General features: G+C 39.7%; 3 protein-coding genes across 5 annotated transcripts; 2 read left to right on the forward strand and 1 right to left on the reverse strand.

Annotated features, from left to right (window-relative positions):
* The first annotated feature begins 1,298 nt into the window (after positions 1-1,298).
* ube2r2 (ubiquitin-conjugating enzyme E2R 2) lies at positions 1,299-11,133 on the forward strand. 2 transcript variants are annotated; one of them, XM_067587961.1, is made up of 6 exons: positions 1,299-1,519; positions 2,254-2,443; positions 5,238-5,324; positions 5,575-5,672; positions 6,313-6,447; positions 6,596-11,133. In XM_067587961.1, exons 2-6 carry the CDS (start codon positions 2,267-2,269, stop codon positions 6,879-6,881), a joined length of 783 nt encoding a protein of 260 aa, XP_067444062.1. In that variant the 5' UTR covers positions 1,299-1,519; positions 2,254-2,266; the 3' UTR covers positions 6,882-11,133. The 2 variants fall into 2 exon arrangements, with proteins under 2 accessions (XP_067444062.1, XP_067444061.1); XM_067587960.1 differs by having other exon boundaries at positions 1,300-1,920.
* A 3,035-nt stretch (positions 11,134-14,168) lies between these two features.
* On the reverse strand, positions 14,169-16,614 carry nudt2 (nudix (nucleoside diphosphate linked moiety X)-type motif 2). Of its 2 annotated transcripts, none has more exons than XM_067587962.1 (3): positions 16,498-16,614; positions 15,290-15,478; positions 14,169-14,947 (listed from the first exon to the last, which is right to left on the reverse strand). In XM_067587962.1, exons 2-3 carry the CDS (start codon positions 15,447-15,449, stop codon positions 14,625-14,627), a joined length of 483 nt encoding a protein of 160 aa, XP_067444063.1. In that variant the 5' UTR covers positions 15,450-15,478; positions 16,498-16,614; the 3' UTR covers positions 14,169-14,624. The 2 variants fall into 2 exon arrangements, with proteins under 2 accessions (XP_067444063.1, XP_067444064.1); XM_067587963.1 differs by having other exon boundaries at positions 15,290-15,420; positions 16,498-16,606.
* Positions 16,615-17,261: 647 nt separating this feature from the next.
* rfesd (Rieske (Fe-S) domain containing) lies at positions 17,262-20,862 on the forward strand. Its single transcript, XM_067587964.1, has 4 exons — positions 17,262-17,411; positions 18,380-18,539; positions 18,902-18,936; positions 19,227-20,862. Exons 2-4 carry the CDS (start codon positions 18,383-18,385, stop codon positions 19,506-19,508), a joined length of 474 nt encoding a protein of 157 aa, XP_067444065.1. The 5' UTR covers positions 17,262-17,411; positions 18,380-18,382; the 3' UTR covers positions 19,509-20,862.
* The last annotated feature ends 246 nt before the right edge of the window (positions 20,863-21,108 follow it).

The raw sequence follows: 21,108 nt of genomic DNA on the forward strand, positions 1-21,108 counted from the left end.
TTTTATGAGTGTCAGTATACATCAGGATTGTGGAAAAAATAGCATTATTTTTACACTCAAACCAACCATTCAATTAAACTGGAAGCCAATGATGTAATACTATACTATGAAAACAAAAACAAAAAAACAGGAAGTTTATCTGACTGTCAGTTATTACTTTTACTGCATGTCATCTTTACTGTAGTATTTGTTAGAAAAAAATCTATGATGGTGGTGACGATGATGGTAAAAACAAAGAGTTTATTGGATTAACCGTTAAATTGCCTCATACCATTTTTTTATGCTGCCCTTTAATGTAATTCTCTTCAGTATTGTCTTTTCTCAGATAAGTGTATAATGTCCTGCTACTAATGTTTAAATCAACTTTGCAAATAAACTATATATTTCTTTGTAATTTAATGTGGTTGTATTATATTTTTATTTAGTTAATCACTGTCTGAACAAGTCTTGGGGCCCTCAAAATGTCTGAATAGAGACTAAAGGCTAAGAGACATCGAGAGTAATCTTTCCAATTCTTTACCAAAGATCTACCTATTAAAACGGATTTATCTTCTTGACACTCTAGTAGACAGACCAACTAAACCTTACTATCTTATTCATTTCTGAAATGAAGTGGTCAAATTTAGAATATAATGCACCACTTAGGCAGCCACATTTTTAAAATTGGAAATGAAACTCCCAAACTATCGAAATGCCTTTGTTTATTTCAAGATGACAGCAGATAAGGGCACCACAGATGCAATCAATTAGGTTATAAAGATGATGTGGAAAGCTCATCCACTCATTGTTATCAGAACTGATTCTGACAAGCAGCAATGTCAAGTGTTAATCACCTTTTCCATGAACTCACAATCTCTAATGTAGCAATTTAAATAAAAGATGAACAGGAAATAAAAGGTAACAATAAGCTTCTATGACATTTTATTGATCAAAATATGAAAATATATATGTGTGTGTGTGTGTGTGTGTGTGTGCGCGCGCCTTTATAGGGTTAGATAGGGTTAGGTTTAACTGTCAAAATATCTATTGTATATGTGATTGTTTTTAGATTTTATGTTTTGTTCAGCATATACATACATTCATATACATACATACATACATATATATACATACACACACACACACACACACACACACACACACACACACACACACACACACACATATATATGCTTTTATAGGGTTAGGTTTAACTGTCAAAATATCTACAATTGTGTAATAAACCCATTTGTGACTGTATTTAGGTTTTATGTTTTGTTCAGCAGCGAGTGCGCGCACGTCACGTTCAGACCCGTACGTGCTTTTACGTTCCGCAGACACGCGCAATGATAGCCGGAAGCATCGATGGGAGGAAAATAAAAATCGATTAAAACCACTGTAATTCGCGAGTGTAAAACCTCTCACTTTGTCCTTTTTCCGCGACCGTAGGCTCGAATTGATTGGCCTCTAACGCTGCCACTGAGACGGAGGGGACGGCAGAGAGCAGAAGAGCTGCTCCGTTTGAAACCAAGTTGCTCGGGTAAGAGGGTTTAGCTGACGTGTGGAGAAGTTGAGACTGCCAGAGAGCAGATAAACAAACATAAACACGCAGGGATCAGCTGAGCGCCCGTTTCCGAACCGAGCCAGCAGCGCGGAGAGATGTCAGGGGGAGCGAGTTTGCTCTTCTGCGCCCGAGAATGATCCGCAGGAGACGGTGACTTCACACTGACACTAGCTCCATGTCAACTGTCAACACTGGCACACAAAGAATCTCGGAAACACAACACGAGGACCAGCCATAGGCATTAGCAGAAAACCCACTGCTCCTGCCACTGTCTCTTTGTCAACACATAGCCAGGCTAGCATGGACAACCAATGACTTTACCCTCCAGTTTTCAGCTGTAACGAAACGAGTACCTATTACAGTGCAAGGAGACAGAGGTAAACACTTTTTTATTAACTTTGCTTGCCCCCCCAGTGAAGGGCCTGCGAACTAAACCAGTGATCTGAGCTAGCTTGGCAGGCCACATATCCTGTTTGTGTTTGAATGTTGTGTTCATTTTACCAGCTGAGCTGTTATCTATTCAGATTTTTTGCTGTTTTTTTTTTTATCCCAACGTTTTTCTAGAAAGACTCATGTCAGTGCCAACAAAGCTCACAGATTGTAGGTGTTTGTGAAACTGTAAGATATATTGGATTTTAAAGATACCTGACTGTATCATTAAGCCCATGATTTTTTTTCCTTTCCTCCTGACCTGTGGTCACTGGTGTCAGAAGTGGGATTAACATGGCCCACCAGGCAACCCCTAGTTCCCAGAAGGCCCTGATGATGGAGCTGAAGTCTCTGCAGGAGCAGCCAGTGGAGGGTTTCCGCATCACACTGGTGGAGGAGTCTGACCTCTACAACTGGGAAGTGGCCATCTTCGGGCCCCCCAACACCCTGTATGAGGGAGGCTACTTTAAGGTGGGACAGAAACTTTCTAATAGCTAAAGGTCAGAAAATGATGAGGTCAGAAAGCAGGCGACATGTTTAGTTAATAAGATGCATTCATAAAGTTAATTTAGATTTAGCAGCAGCGTATTATAAATATGTTGTATAGTTCAGGGGTGCTCCTGTGCACATGTGTCCTTCTGAAGTAGGATACATATCTAGGTAATTCACTGCTAATATGTCAAATCATGTAAAGTCTTTTTAAAACTATATTTCAGCAATGACCTGGCTCACCTCTACCTGCTCACCACCCTTTTTTGTAATCTTACAGTCCTCTGAGCAAACCCTGTATTTCTTCTTTTAAAAAAAAATTCAGTCTTCCTTCCCTGTCCCTCCATTCTCCTTGTCCAGCCTCCTCCCCCCTCGCTGTATGATGGTTGTGCCTCAGATGGCTATTTTTAGCTGTGAGACCGATATAAATGGCACCTCAGCGCAGAGAAAGAGTAAAAGAGAAGGGCATGATGAGATTCATCTTTCTTTCTTTCATGTTACTTATTCAGTGAAACATCCAGAAAGCTCAGTACAGCGAGACGCCACGTTCAAGTCAGGACAATGCAGATGTGATGCTGTAGCCTTCCAGGAAGGCCAGAATAATACAGAGCAGGTGTTTTCTGCGCTCTACTCTTATATCTTGTTGATTGTGTTATGTTTTGCCTTTACGGTGACATCTATCTATTATCTGTAGTCAAGTCAAGTCAAATCATTTTTGTTTTTTAAATCCCTGAATTATAAGTTTGTTTCAGAGGGTTTCACAATCTGTACAGCAGCATACAGACACCCTCTATCATTAGACCTTCAGTTCAGATAAGTTCACACACCATTTTATCACAGGAAAGGAAAAAAGGAGAAACCTCAAGAGCCAACAGTTGAGAGATCTCTTCTTCCAGCACAGATAAACATGCAGTAGATGTTATAGGTCCAGAGTAGACACAAGTGGCAGTAGTAGACTTAGAGTATGGAGGAATCTGTCCAGGGTCACGAGGGGGTTAGAGCTTATTCTAACGTACATTTTGTGAGAAGCAGTGAGAAGAAGTTTCTTATCTGTCAGACGGATAACAAACTCAGAGAAACAAACACATTTACGGGCAATTTAGAGTCTCCAGTTCACACCCTAGATGTCTTTGAAAAAGACATCTAACACAGAAGACAGAGTTTCTCTGGCCTACTGACAGGTCTGAACCCAGGACTTTGCTTTGAGGCTGTAGTGCTTAAACCTGAGCCACCTTGGCACCCATATAATGACATAAATAAATATAATTTTAACGCTGACTTGTTGAGTCTGGTATACGAGACAGGAATGCTCTGACTGTTTTAGTTCGGTGCTGGTGTAACTGACCTGCATTTAAATGAAATGTGGGTAATAGAGATTGACTAGTGTAGCAAAAAAAGGGTTGATATTTGCCTTTAAAGTGAGCGCATATACATTTCATCATCTTTATTTCTGCTGCTGATTGCATATCTTTTCTTTTTTCTGTTTCTAGAAAATTGACTGTGCCATTAAGCAGCCACCTACTACTGTTTTACTAGTACTATGATATTAAACATTGAAACTCGTGTCAGTGTGTTATTATATCTGTCTGGTTCACGTCCCAAGGCTGCAGCAGTGTAGTGACTAGTTGTGGAGTAATGATAGTCCTATCTGAGCAGTTCAGTGAGAGCTGGGGTGGTGTTACACATGCACACCCAAGCCTACAAGCCTTTCACCTAGATAATTGCGCAATCATTTGGAAAGAAAACACAGAACCAGAAGCACCTTTAAGTTCATTTCTAGGTCTATTGAAATGTTTATTTCTAATTACTGTTGATATAGATTATTGAAATACTCAACTGCTATGCAGTGTGATTCTAGCTGTGGCTGAATGTGTTATATATTTCTCTGTCGTTATGTTTTACATGTGAAAAGGAAGCCACTTTGTTGTTAGAGACTTGTTATTAGTCAACTTGCAAGGCTTGTCAGTCAAGAGAAGATGTGTTTTTATTGCATTACATTTTGTCATATCGTGCTAATCTGGACAGGATATTAAAAATCGCTGTATCAAATTTGGCTTTATTGAGGGTTCTTGAAAAAAATTCTGCACACTGTCAGGCACTTGTTCTCACTTTATTAACTGTTTAGATAATCGGATAATCGTTTTAGTCATTTCTATTTTAAGCACAAACACTCAAAATTTGCTGGCTGCAAAATGTGAGGATTTTGAGCTTTTCTGTGTCACACATGGTAGTAAACTGAATATCTTTCGATATTTGGACAGTTGATCAGATAAAACAAGACATCTGAAGATGTAACCACGAGCTCTAAGGAATTACAACTGTCCTTTTCCACTATTTTCTGACATTTTATAGACAAAAACAAACTACATTTCGTTATACAGTCTTGTGTTGTAAAAAGATAATGAATGAATCTTGAATATTAATTGATTAATCAAGAAAATAACCTGCAGATTCACTATAATGTAAATAATCGTTGTTGCAGCCCTAATTCAATCCTTCAACCTTTTGGTTTCTATTATCTGACACACCTGTCATTTAGACTTGTGTGCAGAAACTTTGAAGTAAATGTCACTCTTTCATGCATTTCACTTCATTTTTGTTTATTGAAGCATCACTGAAGAATTTTATTTCTCTCACCAGAAAAAGATCACAGACCTGAATGTATTTTCATGTAAAAAGTGTATTTTCTCACATTTCACATATCAATGTGTAACTCCAATCCCCAAAACATCCTCTACCCCACAGCTTGACTGTCAACCTCTGTTTACTTTTCCAGGCTCACATCAAGTTCCCAGTTGATTACCCGTACTCCCCACCAACCTTCCGCTTCCTCACCAAGATGTGGCACCCCAACATCTATGAGGTAAAACATCTTTATATTTGTCACTGCTGATTTGGCATTTATATGGTTTTCTGCTTAATAAAACAACTTCACTCCTTTGTGACAAATGTTATACAGTGTATTTAGTTTGTGTGTTTGTTCAATCACTCTTTTATTTAGTTTTATCAAGCTATCTTGCCTTTTACTGTATGTGGGTTAAATTACACACTGGCAAGTGAGGGATGTTTCTGTATCAGTTTGTTTGACTGTCAGTGGTTATCTCTCCCTCCAGAACGGGGATGTGTGCATTTCCATCCTGCACCCTCCTGTCGATGACCCTCAGAGCGGGGAGCTGCCCTCTGAAAGGTGGAACCCCACACAGAACGTCAGGTAATCTCTGCCGTACGATTTCTGCCTCTGTATGCACTTTAATCCATCCTACAGCACAGACAGGCTGTCTAAATGCTCTTTTCAGAGGCTCTCTGTTATTGTAACTATGATGTGGACATTGATGTCAGCCATGAAGTGCAATAAACTTGATTAAAACGACAGAACATAGAGTAAGAAAGGTGCAAGTAGAGGACTGGCCCCACTCGTCTATCAAAAGAAAAAGAAAAGAAAAGCATGAAAGGTCATGTGATGTACATACTGCATAAATGAAGATTATGTTTAATAAATGAATGGTGTAAATTAACAGTTCTCTGTGTTACATCTAAAGAACAAGACACTACTGCTGGGTAGCTTTAAGATTTTCTTTCAAATTAAGCACGTCAACAAGATGCGTTTTTCTCCCAGACTAGAGGTAAAGTGCTGAGTTTGCATTTGAGAACCTGAGCAGATTGGGCGGAACATGTAATTGAGCTGCAAGGGGAAAGCGGTGAAGTAACGCCTCCGTCTGTGCCGGGATGACGGTGTACTACAGTTTCAAATTGCCCGTGCGCAGCTTTTCTTTGGGATGACGACAGAATCTGATATCGGAGTGTCCTCTTTTTTTTTGTGCGCACATGTTTATGTGTTGTTCTCTCATCAGGACCATCCTGCTTAGTGTCATCTCTCTGCTCAATGAGCCCAACACCTTCTCCCCGGCCAATGTGGACGCCTCTGTCATGTTTCGTAAATGGAGGGACAGCAAAGGCAAGGACAAGGAGTATGCAGAGATTATCAGGTAAAACACAGTATGCATATTTCATCCATGTACACACAAATGTACACTGTGCTTACACTCAAGACCTGCAGTGTGTTGCTGCCCTGTAATCAGAACAAAAATGTCCTTAACTTGGAAATACTTTATCTTTATTCCTATTTTGCTACAGGAAACAGGTGATGTCAACGGCGGCAGAGGCTGAGCGCGATGGCGTCAAGGTGCCCACCACATTGGCGGAGTACTGCGTCCAGACCAGGGTCCCCTCCCAGGACAGCAGTTCAGACCTTCTCTACGATGACCTCTATGATGACGACATGGAGGAGGAGGACGAGGAGGACGATGAGAGCGAGATGGAGTCCATAGGTGAAGCGGGGGGGATCAGCGCCGTGGAGGACGGTGGGACGTCCACCAGACATTACGACAACCAGGACGACTCTGGCAACGAAGACTCATGATGATCTGGATGATAACTGCTCCTTGCCAACTCCCCCCGCCACCCTCCTCCTTTTATGTGTTACTTTCTGTGTGTGTGTGTGTATGTGTGTGCGTGCGTGTGTGTGTGTTTGTATGTGCACATACAGTGGGGTCAAAAGTCTACTGCCAAAAACTTTTCATCATTTATTAAACTAATACAAATGACTTGTCAAATAACAGCTCTCAATACTATCATATAAGTTTTCAGCTAAAGTTTGTTGGTACTGTTTTCACTGAAAGTCAGATTTGGTGTTTCCACCATTTGCCTTAATTACAGCTTGCACTCTGTCCGGCAACAAACATTTTGCAGAGTTTGAGAATTGAAATTATTCCAGCAATGTTTAAGAGCACCCAGAGAGTTTTTAAATAGTCGCATTGATGAGGATCGATGGCACGCATCGGCAGAACAGAGCGGTATTTCTGTAGAGACGTGTTGCGCCGTTGTCTTCGTATTGTACTTTCATGCAACCAGCTCCTCATCCTATTCTGCAAGTTGTTTGGTTGCCACCATGAAGTTGAAACAAAAGTTTCTTCGAGTCTAGAGCAGTAAAATGTCAGTATTGTTCAGTCCACACTAAATCATCAGGACTCGTTTCATTGAAGAAGTGGTTTCCTACAGTTTGTTGGTCTTTTAACTATAGTTTAGTCAGAATAGGACTTCATTTGTTCCACTGGCTTTGTCTGTTGGATGCAGATGCAGTTCTGTCTCGTAAACATGCCAGCTTTATGCTCTGGTATTCAGTTGGTGCCATCTCTGTCCTGGTTTGGTTGAAAATTTCCTGATTTTTGTTTGTTTGTTGTTGTTTTTTTTCAAAATCTTTCCAGCCTGCATTTTACAGCCCTCTAAAAATAATATGGCTGCTTTGCAAAATTCTTTTGATAGACAAATTTTCAGGCATAAACAGTAATCATAATAACTATTAACAGTGTAGAAGGAGCATACATGGGTTCATATTTGAATGATACTTTACACAAGGCAAAACAACATTTTTAGAAAATCTTCCCATCATTTGTTTCCTACAGCAGTATTACAGTTACTTTCAAGCACTTTCCAAAGATAAAAAAAATACTTTTATCAGTTATTAGTAATGTATTCTTTTGAAAACCATCAGCTAAGTAAATAAATTGTCTTAGTTTTTGATAAATGATGAAAACAAACTGTCCTTGTGGTGGTCTCTTGAACCCCACTGTCGCTGGTCAGCTCCTTGTCTGGCGAGTCAACCTCGGTATTGTATGGTTTTGTGTTAAAAGACTCGCTCTATCCACCATGTCTTTCCTTGTCTCCTTTATGTTTTTTTTAAATGTTTATTTAGTTGACATTTTGTCCTCCTCGACTTGTGTCTTGTATTTTCTGGGCTGGTGCAGACAGTCTGGCTAATGGATGATTTAGTTTGGCTCATTAACCAGTCGATGAGCTGGCCGGCTTGTCCTGTCACCGTCCCATGGCAGAATATCTCTGTCCTGCTCACGCCTGTCTGTTCGACTTTGATGCAATCAACTTAAGACTTGCAAACCCAGGCTCTGCCGTGACTCACTCCACCCTCTTGGACCCACCTTCAGTAGTGTCCATCACAACTGCTCCCTTCACCATCCCTCAAAGTAAACTCATTTAGGTTGGGGGTCAACAAGGTGAAGACCTTTTCTACCGTCGCCTCCTACACCTCTCTCTGCCTCTTAAACCTCAGGGCCTCAACAAGACTTTCACTGAGAGAGAAAAAAACAGTAAAAATAGAAACTTAACACACAAACTGCTCCTCACCTCCATTTTATTTCTGATTTTCTCTATCACTGGTGTTATTAGAGGGCAGAGAGTGACCTGAAAGTCTCTAATCTCACCGCCAGCAGAGTGTTGCTGTTGGTCCTGATAAGAGTCCTTTTAAGTTGTTTCCTTCTTGGTAGGTTAGACTCAAATGGAAAAACAAAAAAATCTAAATATGAACTAATGACTTTCTCCTCCAGACGATGCTCACATTATGTTGCTATAGATGTGAAAATGTTACATTTTTGCGCTGTGACTCCAACTTACGCTTAATGCAACTTAGTGAAAATTGGACGTTGTTACTGTGCTACACCACATCCAGAGTATGTTTATCGACAGGGACAAAATCAACATGCAGCTTAGCTACACATTAGCATTTGAATGAATATGACACTGATTGCCTGTTATCTGTGTGTGTGTGTGTGTGTGTGTGTTTGCGTGTGTGTTTGCGTGTGTGCGTGTATAGTTACATTTCCTATTCATCTATTGACTACAGTGTCTCTGTGGAATCAGTGCAGACTTCTGTCACTAGAGTGATTTTTGCCCAAATGACCTTTTGGACTTTGTCCAGTTGAGAAAACATTCAATGTGTGTTTGCACTGTGCTGTTTTGGGAGGTCTGAACTTGCTGAGGATTTGACTGATTAAAAAAAAAACACCCTCTGAGTATTAAACTTTTGAACACACAGAGCCGCATAATGTGACTAATATTACTTGTGTGGCATCAAGTAAACCATGAGTTCACACGTTAGAGATGCGTTTTATGGTTGTTGGTGTGAATCTGTTGACTTGTTCAACACAACAGCACACCGGACAAAGCTTTTGATTCCAATGGATGGATTTTATGCCAAGGAAACCAAGTACAACCCAACAACCATTAATTTTAAAGACTATGGAGCAATGGATGCATGTAAAGGATTTTCAAGCTGAAACTCTTTAAGAGATGCGTTTTGCATTTTAATGTGAAGCCAAAGGAGTGAAACTTTCCCCCTAGACCCTTTGCTTTGGAAACCCACAGAGACTGACTTCTGTTGAGGATGCGGAGAGACTAAAGGCAAGAGGAAATCCACTCCTAAACGGGATCTTTAAAGGATGTGATATCAAGGCACAATAGGAAGTGGGTAGATGTCAGAGATTCTGGACTTGGCTTCAGGTGGTCCCCATTTTTTTTGCCCATTTCTCACCATATAGAAAATAAGTTAAGTCATAGTAAGTTAAGATAAGTACTCATCTCATGTGTGTCTGTTAAATATGAAGCTGCCACCAGCAGCCAGTTAGCTTAGCTTAGCATAGCATATAGACTGGAAGAAGGGAGAAGCAGCTAGCCTTGCTCCATCCCAAAGTGAACAAAACAGCCTACCAGGACCTCTGAAGCTCACTAATTAACATGTTGGACTTGTTTGAGTAGTCTGTACAAAAACTGAAATGTAAAAGTTACCATTTGTGATGGTATAGGGGCTTACAGGCCGGACTATTTCTTGGCCAGGAGCAGTGACTTCAGGTTGTCCCTAGTTTGTGTTATGCTAAGCTAACCGGCTCCTGGCAGTGACTTCATATTTAACACATATGAGAATGGTATCAATCTTTTCATCTAACTCTCAGCAAGAAAGCAAATAAGTGTATTTCCCAAATATTGATTTGTTGCTTTGAAACCAGGTTTTCCCCACTACAAATTTGGAAATCGGAATCGTCATTGTTTCTATTTCTTAGTAAAGTTTAGGTGTAGTGTAGCCTGTATGATAGCAATTGACTGATGAGATTAGAGCTCTTCCATCTTAAAATCCTCCACTTTTTTTACTTAAATGTATGCCTTGTTTTCCTACTGAGGGCAGATGGGAAAAAAGCTAAGGAGGCCTTTCGAGTAAATTCCCAAACTCACCTTAAGAAATTATTCACTAAAAAGGGCCGCAGTCTAAGATGTTGAGATGTTATTCCATCCACACTGTTACATACAAAAAAAAACCCTGAATGAAATCATTTAGTTCATTTAATCTGTGTGTGTGAGCATGTGTGTGCACAAGTGTGTATTTTTTGAAGTGTGCACTGACGCTGTGAGATCCTCCTGAGGATGTCACACGGTCACACACTTAATAGACTGACCTGAGTGTGTCCACAGTGCTACCACAATGTGTCCACACCTGTTAATGTTAATGCTGTCCTTGTTGGTTTCTTCTTTGATTCATTTTATTTTCTTCATCATTTTGTGTTTGTGAGGATGCAAATGTCACTCATAAAGTTTCTATTGTTAAAAAAAAAAAAAGCAAAAAAAAACAAAACAAAAAACAAAACATTGTTGGTTTTGTTTGCAGTATAGCTTTGATATCTGTTGCTAAGCCCACATGTCATGGAAAAGAGACAACACAGCAAGTTGGTTTTTGGAGTAAAATTAGAGGAGTGATATGCAAACTGAGGAATACCGTTATTGTGGTTAAGTTGGAAAATCATTCTAAATAAAACCAGTATTGAAGCCTGTCATTGAAGCCTGCTGAAAGGTTATTTTGCCATCCAAAAATAATGTCCCTGGTCTCTCTGGAGAATCCACAGACTTCACTGTGAGTGGTTTTCATTGAAAATACTTTTTAATAAGCCTTAATAACAGTTTGACATTGTTTCTGGGAAGTCACATTATCAGTACAGTTTATAAATGTCCATTTTCAAAGCAAAGAGCAGCAAAAACAATTCACCCCTAATGTCTTGAGTTCAAGGCAGAAAACCAAAACTATCTGGGTAGTTAAATACTACAAATGGTAAAGGAGTATGTGTTTTCATAATTTGGGTGAACCGACCCTTTTAAAACCCTTGATGGCCAAACTTATTCCACATGGTCCATAATTGCAAGCTAATTAAAATGATTTATGACACTGAATGCATCTCAGTAATAAGACAACACATAAATTAACAAGTTGCAAAGTAAATGTTTGAACAGGAAGAGAACTGCTCATTTAAATTCAGAATAATTTGCACTCTTGTATTGTTTGGAGAGGAGTGTTTTTGCTCTGCCAGGCATAAAATTAATTACTGCTTCAATGATGCCAGATGGGTCTTAAAGCAACAGAGTGGACAACTGTTTTACTTTATTGTATTCTGTGTATATCTCATGAGAGTCAAACGACACAGGTTACCTGTGGGAACTTTTACTGACCAGTACCCAGAAGAAAAATGGCAGTTAATTAAAGTGAGCGATTCTATTCTGCTTAATGGGTTGGAGCACATTTTGTCTTTTTAATTACTTTTATTTCATCTCTTCAGCAGAGGCTATTAATATAATCTTGCAGCATCACCATGTCCTTGTACAGTGGGGTCCAAAAGCCTGAGACTGCTAGTCAAGATACTTCTATTTTGCATTTGTTTTGAATGTAATATTATTTTCATTACAAATGACAATAGCAGCTTAAAAATTTGCGTGAAAAGCTGAAAAATGTACATGAATTTCATAATATCTTAGTATTTGGTATGTCCCCCTTTTGCTTTAATGACAGCATGCACTCGAGCTGGCATGGACTCCAGACTGCTCGGCTTCCTCAGTCTTCATGTGCCCCCCTTAAATGTTCAATGGGGTTGAGGTCAGGTTACTGTGGAGGAAAGTCCATGGCGGTCAGCACTTCTTGGTCCTCTTTGGTCTTCAAGTAGTTCTTACAAAGCTTTGAGGTGCGTTTGTAGTCATTATCCTGCTGCAGAATGAATCTTTATCCACAAAGATGCAAACCAGAGGGTACAGCATGTCTCTGAAGAACGGAGTGGTACTTCTCTGGGTCAGAGTGTAGTCTATTCGGTGCAGGTGTACAACTCTAGAGTACGCAAAACATCCAAAGACTTGAATATTCACACCTTATGTTTCACTGTGGGTTTGATACACTATGCTATCATTCTCTCTCATGTTCGTCTCCTTACATACACCCTTGTGTTACTGCCATACACCTCAAACTTGGATTCCTCAATAAGTAGAGAGTAGTGAAATGCTGGTATTTCTTAGCCCATCCAAAGCGTTTGGCCTCGTTCCCCCTCCTGAGAAGTGGTTTAGAAACTGTAACCTGTCCTCTGAGACCACTACAAGACAGCCTTCGTTTGACTGTACTTCTGCTGATTGGAGTCTTGCGTTCTTTATTTAGCAAATTGTGTATCTGTGATGAAGTTGCTTTTCTATCTCTTAGGGAACTAAGCTTGATGTATTGATCTTCTATTGGTGTGGTCACTTTACCTGATCGTGCTTTGGATACAACTGATCCAGTTTCTGCAAAGCATTTTAGAATTCCATGCATCGCCCCCTTAGAAACCTTTAGTCTTGCTGTGATTTGACACTGAGAAAGCCCCTCTTTGCTTAGAATGACAATTTGTCTTCTGACACTTTCACTTAGTTCTGATGCCATGTTTCCCACTATCACAACACTACTTAGTTAGCAATGATCTGCTGGAAACTTGAGGCACAGCCACATTTACATGAACACTGGCTGCAAGTTGAGTTACTTGAACGAGTCTCCGATGAGCAGATCAAATCATCTGTCATCTGAACACATGATTCAATGGAAGGGATACAACTCAAGGAAATCTGACCATTTGTACAAAAGAGAGTTGGTCAATGCTACAAATTAGCTTAAACTAAGATTTTGCCTCTAAGAGTACAAGCACACTGGATATATTTTATATAAACTGTTAGATTGTTGTACAAAATGAGGAGTAGTTGACTGGATAAAGAAATATATTAAATATAATTTTGCCCTGATCATGCTGCCTGTAGACAAAACCGTTTTCCATTATCTCATCTCAAAATAAGGAGGGGCTGCCAATGATGTTCGGTTTCAGATGAGCTTATTCCTTTCCTTTGATCACTTTGTTTTTCACAGAGGAGGTGAATAGCTTAACTAGGACAGAAACTCACAAAACGTAAGTTAGACTTGGTAATGTCTCATGTGTCCATAATCCAATTTATGATGCAGCACTTCTATGTATTTGCAAATGGTTTCATTACACAGTGCTATACTGTATAGTATATAGTTTAATATATTATCCCTGACAAATACGGTTATCCCAGTGTTCATTATCTGACATCTATGAGTACATCCACATAGACTGATGGCGTAATAATAGTCTCTCTTCAATTTTATGACCAGTGTCTAACATAATGATCAAAATGATCTCCATTACTGGCTTTTCATTTTGGGACAGGAACTAATTTGTAAAAGAGAAATGTGTATCTCATTTTTATTTCAATACTGAGAGATGGGAAAAAAGCCTGAGGCTGTTTCTGAAATCATGGGTCATCTAAGGTGTGTATTCTCTCCTCTACAGTAGCAAATGTAGAGAAATGTTGTGAAAAGAAGTTGTGTTTTTGTCTCCACCCTGTGGCAGCATTTAATGCCTGCAATTTATTTTTATCCATGCACATTTTCACTTGGCAATCTGTTTTCACCCAATTGGAGTGTGAGTTCCCCTTGTATCAATTCTTTGAAATGTTAATATTTTTCAAAATTTCCAGGTTGAACGGACAAAATATCAAGATGTAGGACATAACATGTTATTTCAAATATATTTTATTGGAACAGTGTATTACTGACTTCTAGCAGGACTCTAGTGATAATAGTGATAGGTGCCCCCTTGATTGTGTTTGTCCTTCACTCAGTTTTGTGCTCTGAGTTTGTGTTTTAGTTTATTTACATTCAAATTAATGACATTAATGTATTCAATCTTATTGTATATGACTTGGAAGATGCAAAGACACTGATTGAACCACTGGTTCATTTTCTCCCTGCTCACCTTTGACAAAAGGGAATCTGCACCTGCAGCTTTCTCCTCCTTACTGAACACTGCACAGGGAAGACAAAGTATTTAAACCAAGACTTACAGTACTCAACACTGATCAGCATCCATAATCACATGAATTAGAAGACGTACTTGATGTACAAGCACTTGATACAACAATTCATCCCTTTTTAAAATCATCCTGTCTGTACAGTCTACACTCTGCCATGTCACTGTTTGTTCTGCTGAGCCTCTAAGTGTCTCTGGGCTGCTCTCAGTGTATCTTGCAGGTCTTTGTATTGGGCAAGAATGCAGGCTTCCTCCAGCCGGGCCCAGCGGTAGTCCTGGTGCTCCTCAGACAAAGTCACCGCCATCCCGGGGTCTCTCAGCTCGGCCAGCCAGTACAGCACCTCCTTGGGTTTGCCTCGCACCTCATAGTGCAGCTCCTGCACAAAGTCCTCAATCACCTGCAGGTGCTCCACGCCCAGCCCCGCTTCCTCCTTGGTCTCTCTCAGAGCTGTGGTGAGGTCATCCTCACCTGGGTCCACGTGACCTGATGGTGAACAGGTTAGAGGTAACTGGCAAAAAGGACATTTAAAAGTAGAAACAGTGGCGACAGTAAAAAAAACATTTAGGACTGCAACTAACTACTATTTTCATTATTGATTAATAAGCTGAAAAAATACTTTTTCACCATAAAATAGTATTTATCATATTTGACAAAGAAAAACAGCAAATTTTCACATATGAGGAGATGTAAACAGAAAATGTTGGGCATTTTTGCTTGAAACTGACTGAAACGATTATTCGCTTATCAAAATAGTTGCAGTAGATCGACTAATCGATTAATCGTTGCAGCTCTAAAAAAAAAACTTGTTTTTGAACTTGTACATACCTTTAGGTGGGGTCCAGTGGTGCTCCCCGTAAGAGGTCTGCAAGAGGAGGTACTCGATGTTGTCTGATGGAGGAACACAGCTCAAGAGACGACGAAACACAATGAAGCCACAGGCACGGAGCGCCATCTTCCTGTTCCAGGAATTTTCACGCAAACACATTTTGCATTACATTGTGTTCCAGATTTGCTCTATAGAAAACAAAAGTTTGACGCCTGTATTAAAGAAGAGCTATAGCAGAAATAAAGAGCAGCTTCCCCTCATGGCAGCGCAAAGTGTTTCTCAGGGCTGTGAGTTCATGAACGTTTTTGGGGAAACTGTTACATAAACCTGAATTTTAAAATAATGTAACTTGAAAGATTAATTGTAAAGCATCATGTTAATATATTGTCACAATGTTGTTTCTACATGATGGTAGATCTACACAAATGTTTTACAAAGTTAAGTATGTTTTAAGTGTATTTGACAGATAGAGTCTCGATGCAGGTGGGACACAGATGATGTGCATTATGCCTTGACAAATGTTCAATAAAAGGTTCATGTCTATATGGGCATGTCCCGATGAGCAGTCCATAACTCAAAGATATTCACTTTATTATCATAGAGAACTAAATAAAGCAAAAAAATTCACATTTGAGAAGCTGTATTCAGAGAATTTGGACATTTATCCTTAAAAAGTGACCAAAAACGATTAATCGACTATCAAAAAACAGTATTTGCCTAAGTTTAGTATTTGTTTGATGACTAAACCAATCGAGTGGTTGCTTTTGAATGGGGTAAGTATGAACATGCCAAGCAAAAATGATAACGTTAATAAAGTGAACAAAGTGAGGCAATATGCATCATCTGGTCAAGTTTTCATTATCTGTGAATTCAAACGTTTTAAGGACACTAAACGGCTTCTTTAAATAGTTGACTAGCAGTAGACGGTTTGTAAGTCATTACCATTTAAACACTGTCACTTATATGACTGAGTCTGAATCCATACAGTATATAACATTGCTGCAACAATAGGACTGTTTATAGGAGCACAGAAATCTGTTTATTCCAGCATGTTTGCACAGATCCGATGTCCAGTATCAGCCTGGAGCAACTGGACCTGCTCAGGTTTGATGTTAATAGTTTCTATTTATCTAATCTGCCGACATGTTTGCTGTTCTGCAGAGAGTTTACTTTATCTTCTTATCTTCAAAACATGACGGAAACTTACGGTTTACTGACAGGTCTGGGACAAGATTTGACTGGAAACAGTTTCTTTCTCACCGGCAGAGAGCACAGCGGTGCACCGATAAATTAGTCCGGTCCTCCACAAAGACTGACGTAAATAGTTCCGCTTTGTAAAACAAAGTCAGAGTCAAAATAAAAAGTAAAAATACGTTTTATTCAGTGCTGTATAACAATAATAATGATAATAATACACTATACTATATTATATAGTGGTAATTCTATAAATGGTTTATTTTGTTATTCTAGTGTTGTAGTTGCCAATTGTTTTATTTAGACCTACTGCTGGGTACGTTAATCTATAACAATGTATTTTATAAACTGATCATATTTTCTGTTTGTTAAATCTTAATTAGCAAATTAACTAGCCAGTATAGTTGTCAAATACATTTTATGAAGCAAAAAGTACAGTGTTTCTCAATGTTATGAAATGTAGTGGAATACAAGTATATAGCAGCAGAAGATGGAAATACTCAAGAAAAGTACCTGAGGTAGAACATGATGAGTGCACCAAAACTGTTCTTAAATACAGCAATTAGTTACTTTCCACTACTACTACTACTAGAAATAGAATAATTTAACAGGTGACCTGATAAGATTACAGTGTCCTCATAAATAATAATCATTTTTAGAAAAGAAATAAGATCTGTCCTGTGACTGACATTTCCTAATTAAGCAAATGCTTTAATGATAAACTGATAAATATTCCTCACAATCAAATAGCTGATGTGCCTGTGGGAAACAGATAAGAAATGTACCCAGTGTACAGCAGATAGGGGCAACTGAAGACAGCTTGTGTCTGAAGATTATCGAGACTGGACCTCCTTCCTACGTAACCCAGAGCTGTCAGCAGTACAGTTGTTCAACTTGACGGAGAAGAAACTGCTGCTGAATTTCAAGGTAAAGTCCAAATGTGTTTTCTTATTTTCAAGCAGAAACCAAAAATATGTAGGAACTGAGAGGATGGATAAACATAACATTTGAAAGAATAAATGTTTGTATATGATATCGTCCCTATGGGCTCACTTGAGGAATATGTATTGTTTTCCTAACAAAAATCATCATTTTGCTGTTTTCTGTAGCTCCTTCCTTCATAGCATGTAGCTGTCTGTGGTTTAGCCAGAGGCTTCAAGACATGTGACGCTCTCTGCTACTACTGTGCTTACTCAGCCTGCACTGAAGTGCTCATTATTTCACTACGCTATACATGAATCACTTGGGGTCAGGTTCCCCTGCATCGAGATATTTTTGGTATAAACTGTCACAGAGATTACACTTGGAGAAGATCTTAGACTTTAGTCACTGGATGACCAATTCTCTGATAGCAAATCTATGTTTTATGTCATTTTCTTTTGGCCTACTTGTGTCTTCATGTAGGGCACATACTGTAATCTCTGGGTGGGTACTGTGTAACACATAATAAACAATCCTTAATCTTTAGATAGATACAGTTCCACTTCCAATCCCTTGAGGGACAGATATTGATTGATATTGATTGATAGGCTGGTGTTGAGACAGATATTCAGAATTGTATTGCTGGCCTGAGTGTGTTTGGAGTAGAGCTGATCAATGTCAAGACGTGTCCTGCTTGGATTCTTGATGCTGAATGTTTTGGAGGTGTTGTGGACTAAATTTAAGCTGACAGCTGTGATGGGAGGTGCCAACACAATAATCCTTGTGACAAATCCAAAAGACACACTTTCATGTGTAGTTAAGATTTAAGTTGAAGTTCTCACCCAAAAATACAGCACTGTTACTGCACTGCACATTGATTGTGGGATACTTACATCAGATCTTGTAATAAAAATAAGGTGGCTCTTTGTGATAAATCTAAAAATGTGACATTTTCTGCTTTCCCTGTTCACAAGGCCATGGAGGAGAAAAAGCAGCCAACACCAGGGCCTCACTTTGTGGGGAAGAAAGACGAACTGATTGAAGCAAAGCGCTCTTTCAGAACAATAGAGGGTCGAGATATACTGATCATCTGCCACCAGGGAGCCTTCTATGCTATGGACTCTTACTGTTATCGTGAGTACACTTGTTCCAGTGCTGAACTCAAACATGCTGCTACTTAAGGGAGAAGGAAAGTGATGCTTTACTTTATAGGCAAATCTGAAATGGCCACTAGACTTTACCCAACAATACTCTCTTTATATATTTACGCCTTGATCAGGTGTTGTTGAGACATGCCGACCTTCACTGAACCAATTCAAAAAGAAGCTAATGTAATCCTGTCATAGGGGCATTTAACACTGGGACTGCCTGTCTTTGTTATCCACGGGCCATTTTAGCTCATAACGCCTCTAAAGTGTGTCCAGTCAGCGAAAGGTTGGTGTGCTGTAAAGTGTTTGCTTATTCTGCAATACACTGATCCTCCATCCTCTCAACAGATGCTGGGACATTGCTGCAGAATGGAGACATCGAGGTGAGGTTTACATTTGACATAAGAGATTGGAAGTTGTTTTTGTCTGAGTATAAGTACAGTGCTGTACTTTTTTTGGTTTTATCACATTTAATGCTCTCACAGGATGTTCCATCTGTATTTAAAATCTTAACCGGAGACTTTAATTAAGACATCAAACCTGCATAATATTAATATAATGTTATGCTAATGTTAATGTGCCAAAGGGCCTAAATGTCCTAAATGTCCTCTTCCACATGAGGTTGTTTACCTGCTTTTTTTTCTCTATTACACACACACACACACACACACAGGAATTTGATGGCAAGCTGTGCATAATTTGTCCGAATCACAAGTACAAGATCTCTCTGGCCAAAGGGGAGGGCTTATACAAGGGCAAAGACCCTCAGGAAGGAAAGCCCAGATGGTTCTCGAAGGGTGTGAAGCAGCGGACCCACACAGTCACAGAGACCGACGGGGATGTCTATGTCACGATGTCTGAGGACTGCGGCTGGCTCGACTCAGACTACTTCCAGGGAGAGGACGGCAAGGTGGCAAGGGCCGAAGCTGCGAAACTTCAGAAGGAAACATCTTGATTGTGGATGAGGAATTGTCTGTTCTGGTCTCCTCTGATCTCCTCTAAATGATTCCATGATGACTGACATGCATTTAGTACTCTACCTCAAGTAATCAGCAGGCTTTCAAGTGAGTTTAATTTTTTAGTGAGGTGAGGAGGATATAGTTAATTATACAGATCATTTGAAATTCCTTTAATTCTGCGTTATCAATTGTTTACATGATGGTGATGTTTTAGTAGAAAGTTAGGTCACAAATTGACATTTTTGTTTCCTATAAGTTTGGTTCTCAAAACCATCATGTAGTTCACTAAATAAAAGTTTTGATAAAATAATCGTTTCTAGTAGGGATGCACGATATTATCGGCACATTATCGGTATCGGCTGATAAAAGCTCTGAAATGAAATATCGGCATCGGCCATTTCTGCCGATTACAAGAGGCCGATATGTCGCCTTCCCCTCCACCGCCTGACTGCGATTCCCTCGACGGACTGTGTCACCCTGGCGGTCCCGGTGCTGCCTCCGCAGGCTCCACTTCACTCAGCTGCCCGTCAGACCCGCTGCTTCTGCCCACTTTAACCTGAATAACAAACCGGGGCTCAGTGCTCCGGTTGAATCCACATGCAGAACCGGGGATAAGAAGCAACGGGCCTGATGGGCAGCTGAGTGAAGTAAAGCCTGCGGAGGAAACACCAGGACCGTTGAAGTGAAACAGTCCGTTGAGGAGCTGCTGTGTTCGGCTGCACAGATCGGAAACACTTCGGCTGCCAGGATGTACCACTCTGTTTGGAAAAAAAAAACTTCCTCTTTTTGGTTTATAACGGCGGTTGGCAACCAGCGTATTAGGTACATTACCGCCACCTTCTGCTCCAGAGTGTGGACCAGAGATTAAATCCTACACATTAATCCTGTCTGTTTTATAAACTCAAAGAAAACTACTGCTCCACCTATTTGGCAAGTTCATCAAAGTTTTTATGCTGAGCTCCTGAACTCCAGTCTTCCCAAGTTCTTCCTTCATATATTGTCTTTCTTGATCATAATTAGTACAATCTATGCTTGCATGCATAATTATCTCCTCAGCCGGCTGGAAAAAAATATGTGCATATATTGGTATTGGCATTGGCAATCGGCCACAATGAGTTGGAAACATCGGATATCGGCAAAAAATCCAATATCGTGCATCCCTAGTTTCTAGTTATTGTTCTAGCAATGGTAGAAAGATGTATGTCCACACTGGTGTATCCCTATGCATTTCAATACTCCTCATGTATTATGCATACAGTGACTGAATAAATAACATAAAAAGGTTTATACTGATCGATAATGCCCTAAAGTGGAAAGTCATTAATGTAAAATAAAAAGATCATACCACAATATTGGACTCTTTTTGTAATATCCATGTACGTTTGCTGCCTCGGATAACATCACAAAGCATAAACATCAGGTCACAGGCTGCATAGATTCCAGCGTTTGATATTTTTGTTGTGACATGTACCTTGTCCATTGGCAAAGAATTTCTCCACTGACTGAGAGAGAGGTAAGACACTCAGCAAACCCCCCAGGGTGTCATAAGGTGTGTTGACAGCAAGCTTCAAACAGGTACTGTGGCTGGCTGGAGGG

Source organism: Thunnus thynnus, chromosome 4 (assembly GCF_963924715.1).
Source record: "Thunnus thynnus chromosome 4, fThuThy2.1, whole genome shotgun sequence".
Lineage (NCBI taxonomy): Eukaryota > Metazoa > Chordata > Actinopteri > Scombriformes > Scombridae > Thunnus > Thunnus thynnus.